A 27,514-nucleotide genomic window follows, 5' to 3' on the forward strand; every position below is an offset into this window, starting at 1 on the left:
GAAAACAAATGTTTCAAGGACTATTTCTTTTTCAGTGACAACTAACACAGTCCCTGTTGTAGCTCCATAAAAACTCATCTGGTGTAAACTCCTGAATTTTCTTATATTTTAGATGCAGGTTGTCCAGTTTCATCGTGCTCAGCCTGGGCTCCATGATGTAATCCTGTAAAGTAGCTGAAGCAGAGCAGTCAGGGTCTGTGTTTGTTCACGCTGACCTTTGATCTCTGTGTCCATAGAAGGTCTGATGAAAAGAAAAAAGACCTCTTTAGAGACCTTGAAGAATCTCATCACCTGTACAACATCTTCCTGCCAGAACAGAATCTGCAGCAAAAGTGTTCCTGAAGCTCCCATCGAGGATCTTCATGAATAGACAGAGACAGAAAGTGATTTCTAACAACTTCTCAGGGGAAATGTGAAGCAGGAGGATCCAGGTTGTGTCTGAGAGAGAGGAGAGATGTGGAATGAATCCAGTGTGAGGAGGAAAAGGGGGATGGATCAGGCTTCAGTACAAAGAGGAGGGAGGAGAGAAGCAGGAAGCACGGTGAGACGAGTTCCACCGATCAGACTTTAGTGAGAGACCGAACGCCTGCAGAGCTCAGAGAGGATCTCCAGAAAACTAGAAGAAAAAAAACAACCTGCGAGCGAGGACGAGTTCCTCTGTGATGCCAGCTTCATCAGCGTCTCTGTCAGCTGCTCCGTGAGGAACTAGTGGAGCTTTTCTTTTAAAATCCGTAAAGATGCCGGTGATGAAAGGTCTCCTCGCGCCACAGAACACCTTCCTGGACTCCATCGCCAACCACTTCGACGGCACTCGTGAGTATTTCTGGGAGGAGAGATTCAGATTTTACTCAGAATGTTGACAAAACGGTGAGTCTGCAGGTTCAGGAGTGAAGCTTTCTGTGACAGATTAAAAAAAACATCCAGTACAGATTACAGTTTTAGAAATTAAGGGGGTATTTTTTTGTGTCGCAGTTATTGTAGATATTTTTCATGCTTAGTTAAATTACAGATAATAACTAATAAAACAACATTAATTTATCTGTTTACTGTGAAAAAAGAAATGAGAAAAATGCTCATAACTCTTAATGAGATCCACATCAAACATCTGTAGTCTGTGTTTTACAAAAACTGACTGTAAATAACAATGTTTAGAGATCAGAAAAAAGGAAAAAAGTTCATTCACATGTGTGTCTTTATTTGAAAAAACTACACACACCAAAAAAAAAACATATATGAAGAATTGAAAAATGGAAAATAATTCTTTAAACTGTTATTTTACAGATTCTCCCTGTTTTGTTCAATTACAAATAATAAGTAGAAAATCACAGAAAAAATGTATTAATGTTAAGCATAAAAATTAAAAATGGGCCAAAACCCACATCAACAATCTGCATTTTACAAATATGAATTCATACTTTTACAATGTTTGAGCATAAAATTGCACCATTTTGCTTTATTCAAACCAGATAAAAGGTTAATATACAAAACCACAGACCTAATAACTTTCAAATCCAAACTACAACTCACCTGTTTCACTCTGCTTTTCTCACTTAAACCTTTATCATGATATCTTGTGTTGTTTTTATCTGCTTACTTGTATCTCTGCGTAGTCTGCTTTGTATTAGTTGTGTCTTTGAGTCTTTGAAAAGCACCATACGGATAAAATTTCTTATTATTGTTATTCTTATTATTATTATTATTATTATTGTTATTAGTAGTAGTAGTAGTAGTAGTAGTATTTGCCCTTATTTGAAGGAATATTTATTTATATTTAACTGTTATTTTTTATAGATTTTCCCTAAAAATCTGTGTTTTTATAATTAGTAATAAATAAAAATATTTCTAATTTGCAGTTATTTGCCATCATTTGAAAGAAACATTTTGTAAATTAAAGGTGAAAAATAGTGAACATATTTTTTAACTGTTATATTACAGATCTCCCCTGTTTTGTTAAATCACAGGGGAAAAAAAGCTAATTTGCATATTAATGGTTTTAAAAAGAAAACTGTAAATCAGTGTTTTTATGAATAGTTTTTGTTCTTACAAGCTACACTGTTTCCAGCTAAAGGTGTTATACTTTTACAGATATTAGTCGTTATTTTCACAGTTTTTGATGCTCAGTTTTCCATCATTTTTTAACATCTTGTTTTGCAGCCAGTTTTTCACCCTTTTTTTTTTCTTCCTGTAGTTTTTTCTATTCAGTTTTCTCTCTCCAGGGAGACCCATTAAAAATATTAAATGATGTCCCTGCAAATAGTTTAGTCTCAGCGTGAAGGACGCAGCTCCTCCAGCTGAGCTTCCCTGTTTCTTATTTCAGCCCTGCAGCGTTTCTGTAACCCAGTTCAGACTCTGGCTGATAAACCCCAATTACTGGGCTGCAGAATACATCGGACCTGAGCAGACACTTGTTGAGCCGCCGTGCTACTGTCACTGATGAGATTCATGCAATTTCCAGCCGAGGCTTTTCTTTCAAACAAGCAACAAAATGGCTGAATCAAATCCTTCGGCTGCAAAATGAAGATTTAAATTAGAAACGCCCTCTCTGCATGTTTAACGTCTTTCCTTGTTATTATGGGGCTTGAAAAGACTCAGGATTCTCATTTTGTGGCAGAACAGAACGTTACGAAAGCTGTGGGTCTTTTCCCGACCTTAATACTTGCTTTGCACATCCCTTACGTGGGTTAAGGTGCCACAAAATGATAATAGTTTAGTGAAAATAGGCTTTTTGTTGCTGCTGGAAACAGATCAGTTGCTCTTAAAGGGTTTAAATATGCAGATGAAGGAAGGAAAATACCAAAGTTCCTCTGAAGAAATATTGATATTGCCAAGATTTTTCCAGCATTTTCTACTTGTGGATGAATCTGTTCAATGTTTAGATATAGAGGAATATGTACAATATCAACAGTATTTATGTATAATTCTTGTTTATTTAGATTTTCAACTGATCTTGACATGTTTGTACTGCTCCCATTTGCTGCTGCAACACTGCAGATTTCCCCACTGTGGGATTAATAAAAGACTATCTCATTTATTCTTGTGAAAATGCGCCACAGCTTCAGAATAATACCAATAACTATTAGAGAACAACTTGTTAATTAAACTCTCTGCAAGTAGTTTGATAAATCACTCACAACAATTCAAGATTTTCCCTAATTGTCTATTTTAGCATCGTATTTTTACAGTTTATAAGTGATGCATCAAAATTCTGACACTTTTAAAATCTCCACACATCGGCTTCACATCTGTACCGCCCATGTGCTTTATGTTCTTATTTGCAGATTGATCATTTGTGCAACTGCAGATTTCTCACAAAGACAAACTCTGTGTCTAATATCTTCCATGAGGGGTTTGATTTGGTTTATATATTTCTATATTGGGGCTGCAAGGTGGCTCGGTGGTTAGCGTCGTTGCCTCGCAGCTATAAAGTTGCTGGTTCACGTCCTGGTGAGGACACCCAGGATCTTTCTGTGGAGTTTGCATGTTCTCCCCGTGCAGCGTGGGTTCTCTCCAGGTTTTCCGTCTTTCTCCCACACAGTCCAAAAACATGTTGAGGTTAATTGGTGATTCTAAATTGTCTGTAAGTGTGAATGTGAGTGTGCTTGGTTGTCTGTCTCTAAGTGTAGCCCTGTGATAGACTGGTGACCTGTCCAGGGTGTCCCCTGCCTTCACCCTGAGTCAGCTGGGATAGTCTCCAGCCCCCCATGACCCTAGTGAGGATTAAGCGGTGTATAGATAATGGATGGATGTATTTCTATATTGACATAACACGTCTCCATCTTCAAGCTTGATTTGTGATCATTTGAGATGATTTTGTTAAGAAACTTCATAAGAATAAATGCAGTAACTAATAGAAAAACAATAAGATACACTGAAAATACATGACTAAAAAATCAAAATCTATGATAAAAAATTAAAATAGGAAGGCTAAAATACGACTGGAATAGAAAAATCAGAACTATTACTGGCAATGAAGTAGTTAACAACAATAAAAGATAATTAAATGTTGCACAGTAAACTTAATTATTTCACATGAAACTGAAAAACTGCACAGAAAATCTAAATATTACACATGATAATGAATATTGCATGTGAAACTAAAGTACTGCACATGAAAGTAAATATAAAATATTGCCCATTGAATTAAAATACTGCACATTAAAATCAAATATTGCACATGAAAATGAATAAATGCCCATAAAATTGAAGCAATACACATGATGATGAAATACTCCACGTCGTTGAAATATTACACGTCATAATATTGCACATGAAACTGAATGAAATATTGCACATAAAATCAAAAACTGGTGTCAGTATAGCTCCACAAACTCCTTTAGCATTAAGAATACTGCACCAAAGTGTGTCTAGTATCACAGATGCACTTGGATCTCATAAACACACATGCTGGACTTTGCTGTGGCATTATTCTTGTCTTTCTTTTTTTTTTTTTTTTAAAGACCATTTTTCCATCTGGATCCTCGCTGTCCTGTTTGGTCTGATTGTGTTGCCGCGGCTCAGAGTCCCTGCGGAGCACAAAGACCTCAGCGGGTTCTAGACTTTCTCTTCACAGAACACGATGAAGGTGTGAAGGCGAGTGTTTGGGTCACACTGTGCTGCAACCTCACAAATTATCTCAGTCTGCAAACCGTCATCCTCTTCTCTGAGCTGCTTTACACAAACACTGCGTGTACACACATGGAGGCGGCGGACATGTTCTTTACCTCCTAATCAGATGTGTGGGCGGGCGGACTGACCGAGAAGCTGAGTGGGAGGTGAAAGGGCCAACTGACAAGACTGAGGAGCAGCTCGCATCTGTCTCGACTGAACTGAAGGAATTTGTATGTAGCGAAGCCTTTTGAAGACACGATGCTGGAAAAGAGTGGAGGTGTCGAGCCTTTATGAGAGCAGGGAGATCCATTGAAATGAATTATGGCGAGAGATGCAGGATAATCAGACGGTATCCGAGGTTTCAGTCCTTCAATGCAGCAAAATGTAGTAAAATAATGACATCTAAAGGCAGTATTAACCTGTGAAAGGCATGTTTTTCTTTTAAAATGGTCAGTATACACTATTTATTAGAACCAGAAACTATACATAAACAAGAACCATCAGATTATAAACCTTTCTGATGACTTACGCAGCTTAAAATCACAATGTTTTACCAAAATCACTTTACTCAACACGTCTTAGTCGATTTTTCTTCTACCTTGTTAACATGTCCATGTGCGTACTTTATGTCATGATGATGGTGATAACTTTATTTGTGCATCACAGTTTATATAGCAAGTACAAAAAAGGTAACAAAATAAAAATTTGAATAACAGTGAAAAAACAGTCTTAAACTAAAACCAGTCCAAAATCATGTCTGAAAACAGTCTGAAACCAAGTCCATGACCAAAGTCTAAAACCAAATCTAAAAGAAAGTACAAAACTTCTCCAAAGCAAGAATAAAATCAAGGCCTAAACTAAGTCCTGAACCAGTCCAACACCAGTCCCAAACAAACAGAAAACCAGTCTCATACTGAGTTTGAAACTAAGTTCCAAACCAAATCAGTCCAAAACCAGGTTTAAAACTAAGGTTAAAATCAGCACAACACAAGTCTAAAAGTAAGTACAAAACCAGTCCAAAACACGTCTACAATCAAGTCTAAAACTGGGTTCAAAACCAGACCAAAAACAGTCCCAAACAAACATAAAACCAGTCTAACACTAATCCAATATCACTTCTAAAAACAGTGCAAAACCAAGTCTAAATCCAAGTCTAAAAGTAGGAACAAAACTGCTCCAAAACAAGAATAAAACCAAGTCCTAAACTAAGTCCTGAACCAGTCTAACACCAGTCTCAAACAAACAGAAAACCAGTCTAATACTGAGTTTGAAACTAAGAACAAAACCAAATCTAAAACCAACACAAAGTTACGCCTAAAAACAATCCAAAACCAGTCTAAAAAAAGGTCTAAAACTAAGGACAAAGTCACTACAACACAAGTCTAAAAGTAAGTACAAAACCAGTCCACAACACGTCTAAAATCAAGTCTAGAAGCGGGTTCAAAACCAGGCCAAACTAGTCCTAAACAAACATAAAACCAGTCTAAAACCAATCCAACATCACTTCTAAAAACAGTCCAAAACACAGGGCAAAACCAAGTCTAAAACCAAGTCAGTCTAAAACCAAGCAAGTCTAAAGCTAAGTACAAAACCAGTCCAAAACACATCTAAAACCAGTCCAAAACCAGTCTGAAAGTAAGAACCAAACCAGTCCAAAACACACCTAAAGCTAAGTCTAAAACTTGGTACAAAACCCAAACAAACCTAAAAACAATCTAAAACGTTCCCTGCTTGTTGGGTTCTTTCTTGTCCTCACAGAATAAAACAAAGCCATGGAAACAGGCCGAGGGAGGAAACAGGCAGGACCTGATGGAGGGGGGGGACTCACCAAGATTACACTTTTATCCATGAATCAGAACAATTTAGCATAAATACAGATGAACTTCTGACTCCGGGCCACCAGTTAATAGAAGGTCTGCAATCTGAAGAAAACCTGCGTCGAGTATAAATTTGATTCAGGCCGATGCTGCGCGTCCATCATTGACTATCTGTGCTTTTAGAGGCCACGGTGTCTTGGTAACCCCGTAGAAGCGAGGGGAAGCATTACCATATGTTTTATTTTTCTTCTGCACAGATTGCCATGGCAACACAAGTGTGGAAAGGATCTTAATTTAGCTTCATGTGCGATTAAACTGCACACACACATGTCAGGTAGAAATCATCCACACATCACTAATAACAGGTCTTTTTTTTTCTCACGGAACAAGCACTTCGTTAACACCCTCTAATTATTTCTTGGTTCGAAAAAAGTGTTTAAAACACATCAGGTGAACGTGGGATCAGAATAAAGGCTGGTATTATCGCTGTGTTTACTCTGCTCGCTGCAGGCAGAGACTCAAAGCCTCATTAGAACCGGCCGCTCAGCCTCATCATTATAGAGTTTTACCTGCAAACAATCTTTTAAATCTAATTTGCTCACATTCAAACATTCAAAGAGGCCGACCGAGTGAATGAATGAAAGACGACGCTTTCAATAGACTCGGTTTATTTGTCTAAGTATTGAACGGTTAACCGGCTGAAAGCAGACACGCATTAGTGGGTGAATGGAAAAGACGTGTGTGCTGTTGGTTCCTCTTCACAATAGAGCTGAGAGGACACGACCACATATCAGTTACCCTTTAAAATCACTCTGCAGCTCGAAGGGAGCTGAATAAATGCGGGAGGCCGCTGTATTTCTGAGAACAGCTTGTCAAAATGGATAAAATGGCTCCACGAAGGGTGAATGGATTCCACTCACACTCAGCTGATGTTTTTCTAGACAATAAGTTCAGTATTTAATGAAGCCGTGTGAAGTTTTACTTTCATACTGTGAATAATTTCAGAGTTACAGTCCCTCAAAGTACAAAAATCAGCCAACAACCAAACCAGTTCCAAGACAGCCCAAGTCCATAAACCATTTCACAACTGGTCCAAAACAAAGCTTTGAGAACAGTCCAAAAGAACTTTTAAAACCATTCTAAAACCAGTCCAAAACCTGTCCAAGACCATCTTAAAACCCATCCAAAATAAAGTCCAAAACAGTCCCCAAAGTAGTCTGAAACCAGTTTAAAACTAGTCCAAAACTGGTCCAAAAGCACATCTATAAACATTTCAAAACCAAATCTAAAACCAGTCCAAAACTGGTCTAAACCCAGTGAAAAAACAAATTTCAAACAATCCCAAAACCAGTCCAAAACCAAATCTAAAACCAGTCCACAACCATTCCAGAAACTAATCCAACACTGGTCTAAAAACAGTCCAAAAGCAGTTTCAAAACAGTCCAAAAGGCAACCTTAAACCAGTTTAAAAACCAAATCCAAAACCAGTCCAAAACCAAATCCAGACACATTCCAGAGCCAAGACTAAAACCAGTCCAAAAGCAGTTCCAAACCAAGATTTTACAAGTTTTAAATGTTACAGTATTACATTTTTTACCACCAAAACATTTCTTTTAGAATGAATAAAACATCTTCCGTTATTGAATACCACACGTCCAACAGTAGGAAAATACACAATAGAGAAAATGCAGCTAAACACAAACACTGCAGGTTAACGGCACAAATCTACTATGAATAAAACTCACATTTTAACTACTTTTTAAAGCACATAACTGACTTCTGCAACTTCATTAATAACGATCTTGTGTTATCACACAGGAACCATTTCCATCGTAGTCCTACTTGCAGACTTCCTGTTGACCTATTTTGGTGTGTTTGTTGCATTTGCATCATTTTATTTCCATTTTTTATGTTTTAGATGTTGTAGATCTGGTATGTTCTTAGCTTGTTTGCATTTACTTCCTTTTTTATTATTTGCATGTGTTTTTCTCAGCTACAGTGCTCTAAACTCTCAGGTTCATGGTTCTAACTTCACTGATTTACAATAAATAGACAAACTGTCGAAGAAAAATAAAGTCGAATCGCTCCAAAACACTCAAAACGGAACATGGTGACCTTCATGAATTTAATGAGGAATCAGACTGCATTAATTTGGCATCCTAAAAAAAGCAATTACTGGAAGTATGAGGAAAAATTTGTACAATTCTTCCAAAATAAATCAAATTTTTTGCTGTAAAAGTAAAAAACAACATATTTTAAAAGACCTTCAGCAACCTTGTTTAATGCAAAAGGAAAAAAAATGTGTGTGTGTGTTCATATATTCATTTGTGAGGACACTCTTTAAGGTCTGCTCTCAGGGGTTTAGACTTGGTTTTGAGGTTAGAATCAGGTTTAGTTTAGGGTGAAGATTAGGGGTCTAGTGAATGCATAATGCCGCAGCAGAGATAATCATCCAAACATGTTTTGATGTGTAAATACTGAAACCTCCTGCAGACTGGTGGCAGCAGGAAAACATGGTCCACATGATAATTAAGGTCCAGAGTCTGACTGAGGTCCTGGTTCCCTGCAGAGCCTCAGACTTCATCCACAGCAGCAGCAGCAGCAGCAAACTTCAAAGTCCTCTGTGATGCACACAGACCGGTGGAGGGCTCAGAAAAAACTTAGATGTGAAAAAGAAGTTTTCTGTTTGTGACATGTGGAGTGACGCTCGACGGGTGAATGGACAAAGATAAAGAAGGTCAATCCAAACCTGACGCCCTCAGAATGTATAATGTATTTATTATATTTAAAGAAGCCACGAAAAGTCGTAGCTTCATACTATGAATATTTTCAGATACAGACAAGTTCATAGAGGTCAGTGGAAATTCATGATTACTTTTTCCATCATGTCTGAGCCTCATAACTTCATCAGTACAGCAGATAGACACATGAGATATTCAGGGCTGAAACACACATTAGAGTTCTGTTAAATCCTGTAACCTAATCAGTTCTACATCCATCCAGGTGTCACAATCTAAACACTAAAGCTGTGTTTTTGCTCATTTTTCCTCTAAGTATTAACAACCACCATACATTCACGAGTGTTAAAGTATAACTTCATAAGAAAACTATTTTTCCACAGAGTGAATCATGTCTAGAAGATGATCTTGTATCAGATGTAGGTAGAAATCAGGCCTTTCATTCACTATAACCTGTTCTGACCAACCACCATCACACATGCTGACATGAGCCTTGAAAGTTTACTCAAAATGCATTTTTTTAAAGGTGAATTGTTAGAAAACAGAAACACATCCAGGATACCAATGCTTGTTTCTACGACGCTATGTCAGATATGTAACTCCTGCAATTACTTCCCATAATATGGATGTTCCAAGGTCGGTCATAGAAATAGTTATGTTTTGTCTGGTTGTTGGCGTTTCGTACCTCATTTATCATGGTTTGAGTGATTTTTGTGCCTTGTTTTTCTTGCTCTGTGGCTCATTTTTGTCATTTAGTGACATTTTTAGCATCTTTGTGACATGAAACTATGATGTATCCCATAATACTGATGCTGAAAGCTGGTTATAGATTAACAAAAAACAGGTTTAGTCTATAGATTGCGACACCTGGATGGATGTTCAATTGATTTGGTTGCAGTGTTCATGTTTATCTGCTGTATTGATGAAGTTATGATGGAAAAAGTTGATTTAAAAAAGCACAAAGCGATGTATTTCAAGGACCTGTATGTCTGAAAACATCCATAGCATGAAGTTAAACTTTGCATGGCTTCAATAAATATAATAAATATATTGTATTTTTAAAAAATCTGATGATTCTGAGGGAGCTTCTTTCTGATTTGATGGATTTCATATGGAATAACCCAAGAGGCATCAATCAGTCCTTCAGCAGTTTCACCTCCATCCTCCTTTCATTCTCCTCCCAGACAGTAACTTCCTCCTGGGAAACGCTCAGGGTCGCTATGGTTACCCCATCGTCTACTGCTCTGACGGGTTCTGCGAGCTGACCGGCTTCGTTCGGACCGAGGTGATGCAGAAAACCTGCACCTGCAGCTTCCTGCACGGAGCCGAGACCAGCGACAACGTGATCCAGCAGGTGGACAAAGCTCTGGAGGGCCAGCAGGAGTACCAGGGGGAGGTCTGCTTCTACCGGAAGAACGGTGAGAACATCCCTTCACACCTGCAATTCAAACATCTTGTCCAAAATCTCATCTAAAAAGGCATTTCTCCATTTAAATTGGAAATCAGGAAATCCGTTCTGGTGCCTCTTGGATATTGTGCCAATTAAAAACGAGAAAGGTGAAGTGGTTTTGTTCCTGCTGTCCTTCAAAGATGTCAGCGAGTCTTATGGGAAGAGTCATCACTACGCTCAGGGAGACGGTGAGGCCCGGCTCTTCCAGACTCTGTCGATTATGATGATTTTTAAGTGATGTACTTTCATGGCGATCATGATTTTGCTCACAGGTGTGTCAGAAGCTGCTCACCACAGCAGGAAAACCAACCGGTCACACTTTTCTCAAGCCCGAGAGAGAAGCAGGACGATTCTGCATCACCTGAACAGCCTGTTTAGCAAAAGAGGAAAGAAGAAACTGACCGATGTGAGTGCAAAACCCCTCTATAGCTGCTGGTTTAACCTCCAAAATACTCATCTCTGTGCATCAGATGTACAGTTTTGCGGCTTCGATGTGACTCTACACTGATGGTGGAACAGCTCAGTTATGATTTTTGTGTCTTTTTACACACAAAAAACTGCCTTTAAACCAGATGAGGTCCTTAAAGATAATTTAACACAAAACATTTAAGTGTTAATGATCCTTAAAAGAATAGCGTTCACACTCTCATTAGCTAAACTTTTGTGATATTTACTGTTTAAATGCATTATAGGAGATAGTTTTACTCTCTGAACTCCAAGCAGTTTCTGGATTTTCTTTGCTCCGATCACATTTTTCCCTCATTTTTCAGTGCAACATAAATTCCTGTACCTCTGTAGAAGCTGCACAGCCATGGCTAGAAGGAGAGAAATGTCTTCTGACACAGTTACATCGTCACAAAGAGACACAAATATGACATAAAAAGATGCAAAAATAACAGGAAATAATGACACAGACACAAGAAGATGCTTCAATGACATTAAAAGATGCAAAAAAATGAAACAAAAGACACAAATATAAGAGACAAAAATGATGCCAGGACACAAAAATATGCAACAATGCCACAAGAAGATGTAGAGAGAACTCAGAAATGTCTTTTGAGCAGTATGGGAGTTAATTTTCAAAAACAAAAAAACTGGAATAAAGTTGTAGAACATTTTTTTCAAGTGTCCACAGCTGTCAAAAATACCTGGGGAAAGGGCCGCTGTAATTACGGTAGATATTTAAGTATTTAAATTTATTTATTTTCCATATTAGCATGTCTGCGTAAACACTGACTGTGGTTTAGCCAAAAAGTCACAGGATTTTTGTCATGTGACTGTCGGTTGCACCTGAATCAATCATAACTTCTCAGTTGCACCAAGAAGGGCAGAATTTTTTTTTTTTTTTTCGGAAACTGGTTACTGTGAACTGTTTTTGCAGATTTTTTTTTTAAAGTCACATGTAGAATAAAGTGAATTAGATAAAGTATACCATGACACTGCACATCACAGAAGATTAGTTCAAAGGCTGTCGGAAAGTAGAAAATCCGACAATATATTCTGTTTTCACTGTGTCTGGCTCTGGTGACATTTTTTTAAAATTTTGAAGATAACATGTCTTTGAAACCTGCCGCTGTGTTTTGGGGGTTTAGAGAGTGAATCAAAGCTTGCTGCACTAATTCTAAACCCTAGTTGAGCATTTGACACCAATTTGCAGTCTTTTTAGGAAGACACACAGACACCCCTCTCATTACCCCACCCCCGCTGACACACACTCTGCACACTCACACACACACACACACACACACACACTCACACACTCCTCTGCAGACAGCACACTCAGCACACAGGTGAGCCGCTACCTCACACACCTGGACACTGCACTGTGCTTGCATTTTTCTTTTAAAAAATGCTTACATTTATATTTGAGTTTATACTTTCTCAGAAGTCTATTTAGGCCATTTTCCTTTCTGCTGAAAGCCGAGACTTCCACCTGTAAATCTGTCACGTGTATGAAAGTGTATGCATAATGACAATAAAAAGGATTCTGACTGGCAAGCGCTGACACTGTTTATCACAATTAACACTTTTTCCTTTTTTTTTTCTACCTCATATTTTTACAGTTTCTGCAAACACCATGAAAAACTTGCAAATTGCCTGAAGGAGAAAATATAGCAGTTCAAAATGTGACATGATGAGCACATTTACAAAATAGGTTTCATATCTTTAAACTATTCAGAGTTTCTCGAGGTTTCAAGGTGACATTAACTTCTTAAGACCTGAGCTCTTGTTAGATATGCTTTTTAAAAAAAAAAAATTCTCTTTGCTATTTGATCTGATCAAATAGCCAAAAATAAATAAATAAATAAAGAAAATAAAAATATATTTTTAAAAAATATATAGAAATACTTTAAAGAAAATAAATAAATAAATAACAAATTTAAAAATTAACTACTGTGGTAATATAACCCAAAATGTGATGTCCATGCAGGTTAAAATGACTCTAAAAATACTTAAAAAAATTAGTTTGACCTTTGTTACCATGTCTACGTGATGTTTTTTAGAGGCTGGAAGACGCATCATGAGCAAACTAAACAGTCAACAATACAACTGAGCATTTCCACCTTGTAGAGTTTCATCTAAGCCAGTTTACTTTGACTTTTGTTGTTTCTAAAGAAGGTTTTTTTCTCATGTTGCTGTTGCACAGACTTGTGGAACAGTCGCTCTGCATTGCACCGCCCGCTTTTGAAAAATGATCACCGCAACTGTGTCGACTGTTCTGCAAACAAAACCAGGACATCATTGTACGCATCGGAGATTTAAGTTTGGTACATCTTGTGATATTTTCAGAGCGTGTTCCAGAAACCATCCCTCCCCGAGTACAAGGTGGCAGCTGTGAAGAAGTCACGTTTCATCCTGCTGCACTACAGCGTCTCCAAGGCCTTGTGGGACTGGCTGATCCTGCTGGCGACCTTCTACGTCGCCGTCACTGTGCCTTACAATGTCTGCTTCGTCAGCCATGATGAAAGCAGCGATGGCCGCTCACTTGTCAGTCGAAGCACTATAGGCAGTGACATAGCGGTGGAGATGCTCTTTATACTCGGTATGTTGTTTAATTAAGACGCTGTGGGCAGGGGGCATGTTTTCAGTGACTGTGAAGCCTTGAAACAAGATTGAAAAAGCAGATGGACATCGTTCTCTGGAAAGTGGGAGGCTGTGACCTCACCTCTACAGATTTTATTGTTTATTATTCAGCATACAGCAGGAGAGAGAACACGGCAAATGGTTCAAAACTCCATCACGTTTCAATGCCTGCATTATATCTAAGTTGGACAGCAGGAAATCCATTTTATAAGTCATCAAAAACAAATACTTTGCAAGGAAAATATAAGAAACTGAATGCACAAAAGTGAATACACCTGTGATTTCCAGTCAGCTTAACGCATTAACATGGTTCTGAAATGAGCTGCAAACACCAGAACTATGGAGTGAAGATGTAGTGAATGCATCGTCCTGACAGTGAAGCACAGAGGTGGCAGTATCATGATATGGGGCTGCATGAGTGGAAAAGGTGTTGGGAAGATTACATTTATACGAGGTGTGTCAGAAAAGTTCCAGGACTGGTGTCACACACGATATATTTCAAATCCAAACTACAAGTTTTTCCCTTCCAAGTAATCTTCCTGGAGTCTAACACACTGTCCCAGCGCTCTCTTTCACGCCGCCATGCACTACTGGAAGGATTCTTCCAGGATCCTCCTCAGCTCTGTTGTCTGTTGTCTGATGTCGTCCACGTCTTCTAAATCCCTTGATGACCCCCTTGAGCTTGGGGAAGAGGAAACAATCCCACGGAGCCAGGTGGGGTGAGTAGGGAGGTTTCTCCAGCACGGCGATGTTCTTCTCAGCCAGGAACTGTGGGATGCTCAGGGCATTGTGAGCAGGCGTGTTGTCATGGTGAAGCAGCCACGACTCGTCCTGACACAACTCTCGCCTCTTCTGAACAAAGCAAACGCTGCAGGATCTCTTTGTAGACGTGCTGGTTGATCGCCTGAAAGGGAAAAGTCGTAGTCTGTCATTTGAAATATATCTTTTGTAACACCAGTCCTGGAACTTTTCTGACACACCTCATAGATGCACCATGAATATCTGTGGATGAACCAAAATACTGTCTGACAAGATGACTCCCAGTCTGCAGAAGCTTGAAGGAGAGAATTAATCCATGAGAACCATCCAAAGAACAAAATCACAACAATTTGTGCAGAAGAAAAAAGTGACGACTGGACAAGTGTGCGTCCTGACTTGAATCCTGGCCTGGACTGTCCCAGTGAATGCATAGTCCTGACAGTGAAGAACGGCGTTCTGAAGAAAAAAGAACAACAACATAGTGTCCATAGAATGGCAGAACATCTCTTAATATAGTAAACCTAATGAATGAAATCCAGGGATGTACTCCTGTTCTGTCATACGATTGTTGTAGTCAGGGGGATTTTCTTTAGTCATGTAGCTGCACAACCTCGGAACAACATTAAATAAATAGATTAAAATCTTCCTGCCGACAGTCGGAGGCTGTTATCTAACTTCTGCATGAAGATAATTGGTGGCTTGCAGATCTATAATTTTAAACTAACATCTTCTGCGCTGATTGCACACCAGCTGACCTTTGCGTTGAAGCATCTCGAGCTGCGCTATGAAAAGACAACAACGTTATATATTTTCTCTGTGCAGCTGTCGTTTCCCTGGCAATGGCTAACACATGACTCCCTCCTACCTTTTCTCGCCCACTCAGGGCGTCTCAGTTGCCCCAGGTTATGAATCATAATTAGATTTCTCTCGCTCCGTCCCCTTTTTTTTTTTTTTTCCCCCTCCGAAGTGTGATAGCACATCTGTCACAGGTCTCGTTGACTTCACGTCTCTCAACAAGTTTGTCTGGGGACAGATGGCGATACAGAATTAGCTCACCTGCTAACACATGCTACTGTCATTAGGTCAGCTTTATGGTAAATGTGAAGTTCTTGCTCATGAATCATTCAAATTTGTCCTCCATTCTGCAGCAGGAGAGCTCGGCTTCTCGCTGCACAAAAACACATGAAGTCAAATATATTAGCAGAGATCATTAATTCTGCAAAAATAAATAAATAAATAAATAAAGAAATAAAGAAATACTGCTTTTCCATTTCAGTCTTGTGTTTTCTGATTATCAGTGAAGGTCTAGAAAGAGCTGCTTTCAAAAATAGAATGGCTTTTTAAAACTAATGACTTGCATAAAGTAAAATAAAAATAATAAATAACTGACATTATTTCACCATTTCATTATTCATACATTAATTAATGCTGCAACAGTTTTTTTGTTGTTGTTTGTTTGTTTGTTTTTTAAAGGATTTGCAGATTTTTGCTATTTGAATCTTTGACGTGAACAATTTTTCTTTCGTTCTCTATCAGTCACTCACCAGTTTTACAATGTTTCTTAAAAATTAAAGTACCTGGGTACCAAGTTCTATGTCATTTTGTTTTCGGAGCAATATCTAGCAAAAGAGTTTCCTTTAGCATTATGAAAGTCCTGACTTAAATTGATTAATTTAATTTCTGTTTTGTGTTTTTCATATTATTTTATCTAACTTAACTTTTCTACTTTAACTTATCTAAATTAATTTAATTTGCACTGATTTATTCTATTTTAACTTATCTAATCAAACTTAACCAAACCTACCTAACTTAACTTAATTTTACCTAATTTATTTTATATTATCCCATTTCACTTAACCTAATTTAGCTCACTTAATCTAACTATCTTAACTTATCTTACCAAACTGAACTTATCTAGCTTAACTTAACATATGCAACTTAACTTAGTTCAGTTTAACTTAACCTAATTTGACTTAATTTATGATATCTTAGCTGGATTTTATCTTATCTTGTCTAACTAAATTTACCTTATCTAACTTAACTGAGCTTATCTTATTCTAACTTAACTTAATTTATCTAACCTAGACAAACTTAGTTTATCTTATTCTATCTTAACCTAATTTAACTTCACTTAGTTTACCTAATGCAATCCTAACTTAGTTTAGCTTAGCTTAGCTGAACGTAGCTTAACTTATGTAACTTAACTTAGCCTTATCTTATTCTAGCTTCACTTAGCTTAGCTTAACTTAATAACTTAACTTGACTTGACTTACTCTGAAGGTACTCATCTTACAATCATCTTCCAATCTTTTGGAATGTTTTCTTTCTCTTTCTTTTCATGTTTTTCCTTTACTTTTCATTTTCCTGCTCCTTCCCAGATATAATCCTGAATTTCCGGACCACCTATGTGAGTCAGAGTGGTCAGGTCGTGTACGACGCTCGATCCATCTACATCCATTACTGCACCACCTGGTTCTTTGTGGATCTGATCGCAGCGTTGCCCTTTGACCTTCTCTACGCCTTCAACATCACCGTGGTAAGATCTGGCTGCAGAACACGTCCCTTCGTTTTATACTTTCCAGACTCTCTAACTTTAGACCCACAGTGACTGTTTTAGTGTCATTCTTCCAGAGCACAGACCGGAGATAATTATCCATCTAAATTCACCCACTTCGCTGAACATTTTAACTTGTCTGTTTGCTGCAGCGCTGCTACTTCTGACAGATTAGCTTTATTTCATCAGCTGTCACACAAAGACATTTCTCCAACTGCAGCTTTGGTCTTGTTAAAAGTCTGGTCGAAAACTTTCCTGCTGTTGGTAACTTTAAAATCGGAGGGGGTCAGAGGTCATGCAAGTACATCTACACTGTGGGGAAATAAATAAAACAATCATGTTTCAGCAGCTGGAGCACAAAGAAAATAGTAACTTCACATAATTAAAATACATTTACTATATTTTATTTTTAATATAGGATGTTTACAATAAAAATACCTGTAATATACATACAAGACAGACAGACAGTGATTTAAAAATAATTAATGATAATAATTAAAATACATTTTCTAGCCCTGATTTTACATGAGACTATGTATATTATGGACAGGGGTCTTAATTAATTTTTTATTTTTTTTTAAATTTCATAAACACAGTGAAATTATTTATTTATTTATTTATTTATTTATTTATTATTATTATTATTATTATTATTATTATTATTATTATTATTATATCATCAAATAATTAAAAATAAAATACCAAATATTATACATGATGAAAACATTCGTTAAAAAATCTATGTGCAAAACATCAACAAACGTTTTTTCAGGAAAAAAATCTACATTTTTTGGTCATTCAGACATTTAGGTTGTTGATGTTGTTTTACATTAGACATTCAACCACAGTTAGTTTTTTATTTTTCATTGTTTAATTTAAAATCAAAATTTAAAAAATCTGTAAAATTGCAAGAAAAATGTAATTTTTAACAAAACAGGATAGATAAATATATCATCAAAATTAGTCCAACTGTGTTGGTGAATCAACCCTACATGTGCAGATCTAACAAAAAGCAAAGTGATGCAGAATAATCCAGCAGGTATGTTCTATGTTGGGTCTCCAGACGTCGCTGGTTCACCTTCTAAAGACGGTCCGGCTGCTGCGCCTGCTGCGCCTGCTGCAGAAACTGGACCGGTACTCCCAGTACAGCGCCGTGGTTCTGACCCTGCTCATGTCGGTGTTCGCCCTGCTGGCCCACTGGATGGCCTGTGTCTGGTACGTCATCGGACGCAAGGAGATAGAGAGCAGCGACCCCATCACCTGGGACATAGGTGAGCACGCCGGGTTGGTGTTTCACAGCTCCATCACTAATTACAGTGATGTTGTTCGTTGGCTTCACTCTGACAGGTTTAGTGTCTCTTCTGGACTCAGTGCTGCACGTCTCTAATCACGCTCCAGTGCCTCAGCATCATCTCAGCTCTCAGCTTCAGTCCAGAGGAAGTGAGCCTCACAGAGCAGCTTCGTTATATCACCACTGATGCTTTATGTCTGTATTATATCACCCAGTAGGTCAAATATAATAATAAACTAATAATAAAAACACTAATGTTCTACAGTCAGACAAAAAAGGTGCTAATAAATCTTTGTAAAGCTACTCACTCATTTGAGAAATATATTTATGGTATTAAACTTGTATATAATTATTGGCAAATCACAATAAATTTGTAATTTAACTGTCTTCATATGAGGGGGAAAAAAAGTTCATTTTCTTTAAAAAAACAAAACAAAAGGTATTTAGTTACAGGTTTTTAAGGGATTTTTTCTTTTTTGATGTATTTCAAAATATCAAAAATATCTAACTGCAACCAAAATGATTCTTCACAGTGATGCCACAGAAGAACACTTCAGCAAAAGGTTTTTTTTATTTTTTAAAAAAGAACAAAAATTAAGCAAACAACTAATTTAACCGTTTGGAATTCAAAAGAAAGAACCCTTTTTTGAAGAAAATCCTGGCAAAAAACCAAAATAAAAGAACAAGAAGCAAAGGTGAAAAACAAAAAAGGTGAAAACTAAATCAAGAGATTCTTCGATTGGTTTTGGAGCTTCGAAGAACCAGAGAACTTTCAGACAACATTTAGAGAATGAAAATAAAAATGCTAAGAAATGTTTCTTGATGCCATAGATTAACTATTTTCAGTTTTACGAAGAACCTTTAAGCAAAATATTCCCAAAGGTGCCTCTAAGAACCATCAAAAAATGATGACACCCAAACCAAATAACGGCAACTAAACTGAAGGTACTTGAAAGAACCATCCCCTAACCACAAAGGTTTCTTCAGCTGGCATTTTGAAGAACCAAAGAACATTCTTGAGAACCATTACTTTTTTTCTTTAAAGAGATATCTTGTCAGCTAAGATCCACCACAAAGTTTCATTTAAGCCTCCTCCGACTCATCCAGGCTGGCTTCAGGAGCTGGGGAAGCGTCTGGAGACTCCGTACATCAACAGCACCATGGGCGGCCCCTCCATGCCCAGCGCCTACATCGCCTCCCTCTACTTCACCCTCAGCAGCCTCACCAGCGTCGGTTTTGGCAACGTCTGCGCCAACACAGACGCAGAGAAGATCTTCTCCATCTGTATCATGCTCATGGGAGGTGAGTTTAAAGGTGAAATCGACCAAACGTATTATCACATAATTCTTCTGGGGTCATCACGGTGTTGCTTCTTCTGCCACCTCCAGCCCTGATGCATGCGGTGGTCTTTGGCAACGTGACAGCCATCATCCAGCGCATGTATTCGCGTCGGTCGCTCTACCACACCAGAATGAAGGATCTTAAGGACTTCATCCGTGTGCATCGGCTTCCTCAGCAGCTGAAGCAAAGGATGCTGGAATATTTTCAGGCAACCTGGTCAGTCAACAACGGCATCAATGCTAATGAGGTGGGTGAAACATCTCTAGGTAGCAGTGTTCTTGTTATCCAATCAGGGGCTGTCTTTCTCTTTATAATACTGCAAAGGTGTTCAGTTGGATCTCAGGCAACATACTTATCCACATCGCATTTTTTAAGAAACTCTTGTGTGATTTTATGCTTTGGATGGATCTCATGCTGGAATATTTCTCTTCTTCAAGCTCCTGCACACTGGGAATCCTCTTGTCAGCAGTATTTATGGTTCATCTAGAGATGTCACCTCATGCAGCCCCATATCATGATACTACCACCTCCGTGCTTCACCATCAGGACTATGCATTCACTGTGGTAGTCCTGGTCAGGTTCACACCAAACATGCTGGACTCCATCTGAGCCAAACTGATGTATATTGGTCTCATCTGACCAAATAATGTGCTCCCAACATTCATCAGGCTTCTTTTTGTGTCCTTTAACAAAGCTTCATATTGCAGTTTTGCGCAGAACCGCAATCCCATTAAGACTTTTTTTTTCTTGGATGCTGTCCATGGTAGTTGATGTTATTTTTGAACTGTCACAGAAACTCTGATTTCCATTGATGACTCCTGTGATGAATATGAAACCTTTGCACATCAGTTTTTTAGAGTTGGATTGTGAAAGTAGTCCCCTGTCTGTGACGTCATTTGATGAGGACAACCACTGCAGCTCTGACTAGTGGTTCTATATCTCAGCATAGTTTCACAGGTGTATTCACATTGGTTGAGTTCCTACTTTGGAGCCTGTATTTTCAATAAGGTCTCTCTACAGTGGTTGCTTTTGATTTTCCATATGAGGAAATACTCAGCTTAGGTAAGAAATGACGCAGTTTTGAATCATCTGACATCTGACAGTGAGATTGTACAGGAGTGTTCTCACTTCTGTTCTACTGTATATCCACAATCAAGATGTTTTTTGTTTTTTTTCCAGCAAAACTTGTCACTTTCTAATAAGTACCCAACCACTATATGACCTGTTGACTACGTGGGCTGCAATAATGTCCTCAGGAAAAAGAAAAAGTACATTCTGTGTGGGCGTTTGAATCTCAATTCGGAAATGTCGTTCTTAAAATGTGGGGCACCTCTGATTCTCTGGAGTCTTATTCCATTTCCTTAAGTAGACGGCACTTTGTTGCAAATAGAATTTCAGAAACAATGCCAGAGCCTATCTAGGAGAAGTTCCCTGTAATTAAAAGGGTTGGAGCTGAAATAGAGAGGATACTCATTAACACTCTCACCATCGCCATCTAGAGATAATTAATTCAGCGTTGACGGCACCGGTTTGGGAGAACATGCTGGTTTTAGCACACTGAGTCTGTTTTTACTGAGCGGCTGACACATCATGTGAGTGCGTCACCCTTTAAAGTCAGTCTGAGCATCAGAAGCATTGGAGTTTCACAGTCAATGGTTGTAACAGAGCAAATGACGACATGCTAAAATACAATTTATTATTTTATGCACATTATTTACAACTTTGGCCTGTTTTATTTCTAATGGTTAACATATAAATTAGTGTTTTTGTGTTTCTGTAATTTAACAACAACAAAAAAGCTGTAAAATAATAGTTTACCTTTTGAATTTTTTTTATCTTTCAATCCTTCTTAGCCATGCTTTTTTTTCAAATGACAGGAAATACCTGTAAGATATTGACATTTTATTTTAAAAAAATTTAAAGACACCCTTAATATATATATATAGTATATATATAACTTTTTTCTTAAACTATTTATTATCTAATTGAGTAAAAAATAATTTAAATCTGTAAAATATCAGTGAAATGTTTAAAATATGTCGGTAAAAAAAACACATTTTTACAGTGTACATATGTATTCGACTACCAAATGTTGCTGAAGTTCTTTTTCCTTCCTCATCCTCTCTGTCTTAGCTGCTGCATGACTTCCCAGACGAGCTGCGAGCCGACATCGCCATGCACCTGAACAAAGACATCCTGCAGCTGCCGGTGTTCGAGCGAGCCAGCAGGGGTTGTCTGCGCTCGCTGTCGCTGCACATCAAGACCTCCTTCTGCGCTCCGGGCGAATATCTGATCCGCCACGGTGACGCCCTGCAGGCCAACTACTTCGTCTGCTCGGGCTCCCTGGAGGTTCTGAAGGACGGCATGGTTCTAGCCATTCTGGGTCAGTGAGGAGCATCTGTTTCATGCTCATCCCTGCGTCTTTTAGCCACTCTGACTCCTCGTGTTTGCATAATATTTGGTACAGGTAAAGGTGACCTGATTGGGGCAGACCTCCCAGAACACAACCACGTGATCAAGACCAACGCCGACGTGAAGGCGCTGACATACTGTGACCTGCAGCACATCAGCGTCCGGGCTCTGAGGGAGGTTCTGCACCTTTACCCGGAGTACGGCAGCCGGTTCAGCTCTGATATCCACCACAACCTCACCTACAACCTGAGGGAGGGCAGCGAGGCCGACGTAAGACTTTCCTTCAGTGGAAACAGGAGTTTAGCATAGTTGTCCCTGCTCGTTAACAGAAACATATCTATACTAGACACTATACATACCACCAGATATAGAACATGAATGTAATCCCTTGGTAACTTTGACTTCCATACTTGCAGGGAGTAACCAGGTTTCCGTGGGCTCCAAGGCTGTCTCAGGTATGTGAACTCACTAAGATAATTACCTCAGTCAGGTATTGGTCTGCTTTACTGACTGAACTGTGGGGGAAAATGTGGTAAATAACACATTAACTGCCACAATTCACATGCAGCTGAGATAAAGAAAGTGAAAACAGATTTCTACAAAATAATGCCCATTAACTAAAAATATAAACTAAGTGATTGTGTAAGTATTCATCGTGTGCATGACGTACCTGTGTGACTTACCTATGTCAACAAAGGTGCAGCCAGTTGGTCAACAGTTAGTGAAATAAAGATCTTCTGAGTGTTGTGAATGTGTCTCAGTAATATAGACACCTGTATCTGGAAGATCCAGTCAGTGGTGAATCGGTACTCCTGAATAAAACCAGAAAGACAAAAGAACACTTTAAGCAACTCAGTGAAAAGGTTACTGAAAAGCATGAGTCAGGGGATTGATACAAGAACATTTCCAAGTCGCTGCATTTCTCTTGGAGTCCAGTTAAATCCATCAGAAAGACACTAGTGAGGGAGTCCACCAAGACACCTATGACTTCTCTGAAGGCGTTACAAGCTTCAGTATCTGAGATGGGAGAAACTGTTCATACAGCTGTTCTTCACCAGTCAAAGCTTTATGGGAGAGTGAAAAAGAGAAAAACACTGTTGAATAAAGCTAATTTAATCTGGGCTACAGTTCACCAGAAGACATGTGGGAGACTCTGAAGTCAACTGGAAGAAAATTCTTTGGTGTGAAGAGACCAAATTTAGTTTTTTGTCCATCAGACTAGATGCGATGTTTGGCGGACACTAAACACTGCACATCATCATAAATACACCCTCTGCTCTGTGAAGCATGGTGGTGGCAGCATCATCATCAAAACTGTAGCGTCCAGATGTTCAGGCTGATTGAGACCAACACAGGATCAATGCTATGATAACACAATACTAATAATTTTTACTGCAGCCAAAAGGGGCATCGATTAAATATTGACTTGAAGGGGATGAATACTGATGCAAATAGTTTGTATTTTTAATTAATAGAAATCTGTTTTCACTTTGACATAGAAAAGTAAAAAAAAAAAAAAATTGTTTTATTCTTTCTTCCAAGTAAATACTTTTCACATGCACTGTATGCTTCATCTCTAATGAAATAGTGTAATAATGTGTATATTCTGCCCCAAAAGATACAAATGCACATACAGAAAATCTCACAACCAGCTTCAGGAAAGTTTTTCCAACTCCCTTCTCCTCAGGGTCAAGTTCCAGACCACAAACTGCCCTTCATCATCGAGGCCAACAACGCAGAACATGATGAAGACCTGAAAAGCTCCCAGCAGAGGAGGGTTCCTCTGCTGCAGGGGATGAGCAGCCCCGTCCACCAGCCTCGCCTCAGCACCTTGTTGGGGGAGGAGCTCCGGCACATCAGCGCCCTGCATATGTGTCGATCACCTGTTCAGGGAGGCCGAGGTCGCAGCCCGTCGCCTCAGCCTTTCATCGGCGACGAGCTCTCTCCGTCTCCTTTACCCACCGACCATCGGCCCGCCAAGCTGCTCATGCCATCCTTACCTTGTGTTAGTCCTCTGAACCTGAGCCCCAGGTGACCCATTCAACCTGCTGCATCCAAACGTAGTCTGTTTGCATTTATTTGAAAACTGTGTGACACTCTTTTGTCTAACTTCCAGGGTCGTCGATGGAATTGAAGACAACAGTGACACGTTTCAATTTAATGTAGAGCAGAGCGAGACGAAAACTAATGCTACAGGTAAAGTCTCAAGCTGGACAATGAAGAAAAAAATAAACTAACATTCGCTGAACCCTCTGAACTCCAAACTGTTTCCTGGGCGAGTCTTGCTCCTGTCACATTTTTCCTCACGTCTGGGCTCATGTTTTTTTACTGCAATATAAAGTCCTGCACCTCTATAGAAGCAGAACAGCCATGAAGAGGGACAGAGAAATCAGAAATGGCACAAGAAGATCCAAAAAATGACGGGAAAGATGACATAAAAGACACTAAAAGATGCAAAAATTACATGTTGGTTTACATGGTGTTTAAAGTTTGGTACTCAAATATATGCTGTCATTTTTCAAAATTATTTAAAGATATCATGCCTTTCAAACCCGTCAGTGGGCTTTGTGGTTCAGAGGGTTAAATATTAACTGTGCAAGGTTGAGTAAAAACAGGAAAAAGTCCGATTTTAACACGACTGACTTATTTTAGATTAGATTTGATTCCATACATCATAGATTAATTGTATTTGTCTTTGCCATCGTCTTTCAGATCGGTTGCAGGTTAACACCAACCTGCTTCTGGAGACAGAAGAAGTGAGACAGAACATCAGCAAACTGAACAAAGAGGTATGGTCCAGCATCGGATGAACTCATCATAACAATTAACTGGATATACAAAATATTGATATATTCAATCTTCAAATGATTTCTTTATTGATGCGATATGTTTTATTCAAGGAAATGCATATTTTTATTCTCTTTTCACCACTGTCCTCAAATGGTTCAAGTCTGTCAAATAGAAACTTTCTTGGGTGATTATTCTTCAGCTTTGACTTGTGGCGTCCCTCAAGGCTCCATATTGGGCCCCATGGTGTTTTCATTATAAATGCTGCTCTCAGAATCTGTTTCAAAGAAACACCAGATTCCTTTTGATTGTTTTGCAAATGATAAACCATATAAAAAAAGTAAAGACTCATTGAAGCTCTTTCTGAACTACTTTAAAGAAACTGAAACCTGGATGAACTCAAACTTTCTTAATTTCATAGAAAATAAGACTGACATTGTTACGTTTGACTAGACTCAACCAGACCTTTTGGATGTGCACTTTGGCTTCATATGACTGACATCCATATAGTCCACATTCCACAGTTGACTTTGCTTTTTTCTCCCCAGGTGAACAACCTGAACCAGGAAGTGTCCAACCTGGCCAAGGAGCTGCACGACATCATACACTTCCTGCAGCCTCACATGGCCATGCTCCACTACTCCTCTCCGGTTTCCTCTTATTCTTACGGCCTGCCGATGGCCCCCAACCCCAGCGTCACCACCTCCAGCAGCTGGCAGCCTCACGTCCCTTTAAACATCTCCCCCGGGCTGCACCTCCACCACGACGCCATCAGCCACCCTGCTAGAAGCGCGTGGGGCTGCAGAAGCTCCTCGCTGCTGCACTCGACCAGCCCCATGTCGTCCTGCTTGCACATGTGCTGCTCGGACAGGGACGGAACCTCAGCTTTCCGACTCCAGAACCCCCGTGGTCCCTTTCAGACGACCCCCAGCTCCCCTTACATTCCCCAGGGAGGTCCGTCGCTGCTGGGCATCAGCTCGGCCTTCAGCAGCTTCCAGGCGGTCTGCCAGGCCTCTCAGGTGATCTACAACTCACCTGTCCGCACCGTAAGCAGCTCCCACCCCCTATGCTCCACCGTCTATTCTACCCTCCCATCCTTAAGCGTTCAAACCAGCTCCGACCAAACATATCATCGCTCCCAGACTCCCATCCACTCCTCCGTCACCCTGACAGGTCAGCCTCAGTATCACACCGCCTTCAGCTCTCTGTCGCCCTCTAGAGGCCGTACTTCAACTTGCAGCCAGGGCTCCATCAGACAGCCGGTAGGATCCAGCCCTGTTCACCAAACTCTGGAGCAGGCGGCGAACTCTAGAGCTTCTCTGGATCAAAACAGGACAGATAGTAATGAATCTGCTGGATCAAGCTGCAATATTCTGGACATGGAAGAAATGCCACACTGATAATATAAGTGTGTGGCTGTGTTACTGCATGATAACGAGGAGTTGCTGTGTAAAGTTTCCAGGTAATAAAATGCACCAACAGAAATCCTGCAGCCACGACTGAATAAAACAGTTTGCCAAGAGTCGCAATCATGTTTTTATTACAATATTAGTTTTTCTGAACTTGTTTGTTTGAACTTTTCATTTATTTAGCACATTTGTCTTTGTACTGAATCTGTTTTTTGTTTTTTTTAATGGCTTCAGCAGCTCAGGATTTAACTTTTCATTGCATTGTTGAATTTAGAAGAAACTCTTTAAATTTAAAAGATGAAACAGAAAAAAGCCAGTCTGTCTGTGAAGTTGACTGAACCTAATATTTTGAGTTTACTTAACTTGTTTTCTGAGGTTCAACTAATTTAACTTGGCTAGTTTCACACTTTTATAACTCATAAGATCATCAACCAAAGTGCAGTTGACTTACAAGTTCCTGAGGTGAATGATCTCAAAATGGTTGCAAGATAAATAACAATAATAATAACAATCATTAAAACTGTAAACATTAGTTTGATGGGTTAAGTTGACACAATAATGTTGCATCAACTTAATTTTGTGTGTAATTTAAACTCAAGTTTCTGCATTAATCATTTAAACCTAAATTCAAGTTGATGTATTGAGCTCAATTCCAGACAGTCATATAAAACTGCTTTGATTTAGAGCAAAAGCTGATTCCACTAACTTAATTTATTTTGTTGGTTGAACATAATTTCATTAAAAGCTGATGTGAACTGTTGCGTTATTTCTTTTTTGTTGTTGTTGTGTCCAAACATGAGCCTCATACGGTCTGTCTGTCTACACTGAAATATTTCAAGCCAGTCAAACTTAAAAATGAAAGTTCATCTGCTGCCAATTAAATATGAATAAATTAAACGTAAAGATAACATTCATTTCAACTCAAACATTAAAGCTTATGATCAGACTCACAAACACATTTCCTCATAGCAGCACAAAATTGTAAGTTATCATGTAATCTACATTCATATCAACTTCTATCTTAAGTTGAGGGACTGATGTTTTAAAATAATTTCTACTTAAGTGAATCACCTTGGTTAAAGTTGGCTGAATTCTCAGCTTCACAATGAATCAACTTACAACTGTTAAGTTTAAAAATACACTTGGTACATTTTAAAAAATACTTCACCAATGAGCTCTGTTGATGACTTGCTGATGACATTTTTACTGCTCTGATTGTCACCTGAGCACTGTGCCCAGGTTTGAACTACAGGCAAGCAGCGCC

General features: G+C 38.9%; 1 protein-coding gene across 1 annotated transcript; it reads left to right on the top strand.

The window, feature by feature from the left end:
* Positions 1-737: 737 nt before the first annotated feature.
* On the top strand, positions 738-26,241 carry kcnh4a (potassium voltage-gated channel, subfamily H (eag-related), member 4a). The gene is made up of 16 exons (XM_008284860.1): positions 738-813; positions 10,348-10,581; positions 10,670-10,801; positions 10,886-11,019; positions 13,404-13,656; positions 16,835-16,992; positions 18,074-18,281; positions 19,409-19,603; positions 19,690-19,889; positions 21,776-22,025; positions 22,110-22,324; positions 22,471-22,513; positions 23,749-24,085; positions 24,171-24,250; positions 24,767-24,843; positions 25,390-26,241. The coding sequence occupies exons 1-16, from the start codon at positions 738-740 to the stop codon at positions 26,239-26,241; spliced, it is 3,444 nt and encodes a 1,147-aa protein (XP_008283082.1).
* The last annotated feature ends 1,273 nt before the right edge of the window (positions 26,242-27,514 follow it).

The sequence above is a fragment of the Stegastes partitus genome, unplaced genomic scaffold (assembly GCF_000690725.1).
Source record: "Stegastes partitus isolate 25-593 unplaced genomic scaffold, Stegastes_partitus-1.0.2 Scaffold376, whole genome shotgun sequence".
NCBI lineage: Eukaryota > Metazoa > Chordata > Actinopteri > Pomacentridae > Stegastes > Stegastes partitus.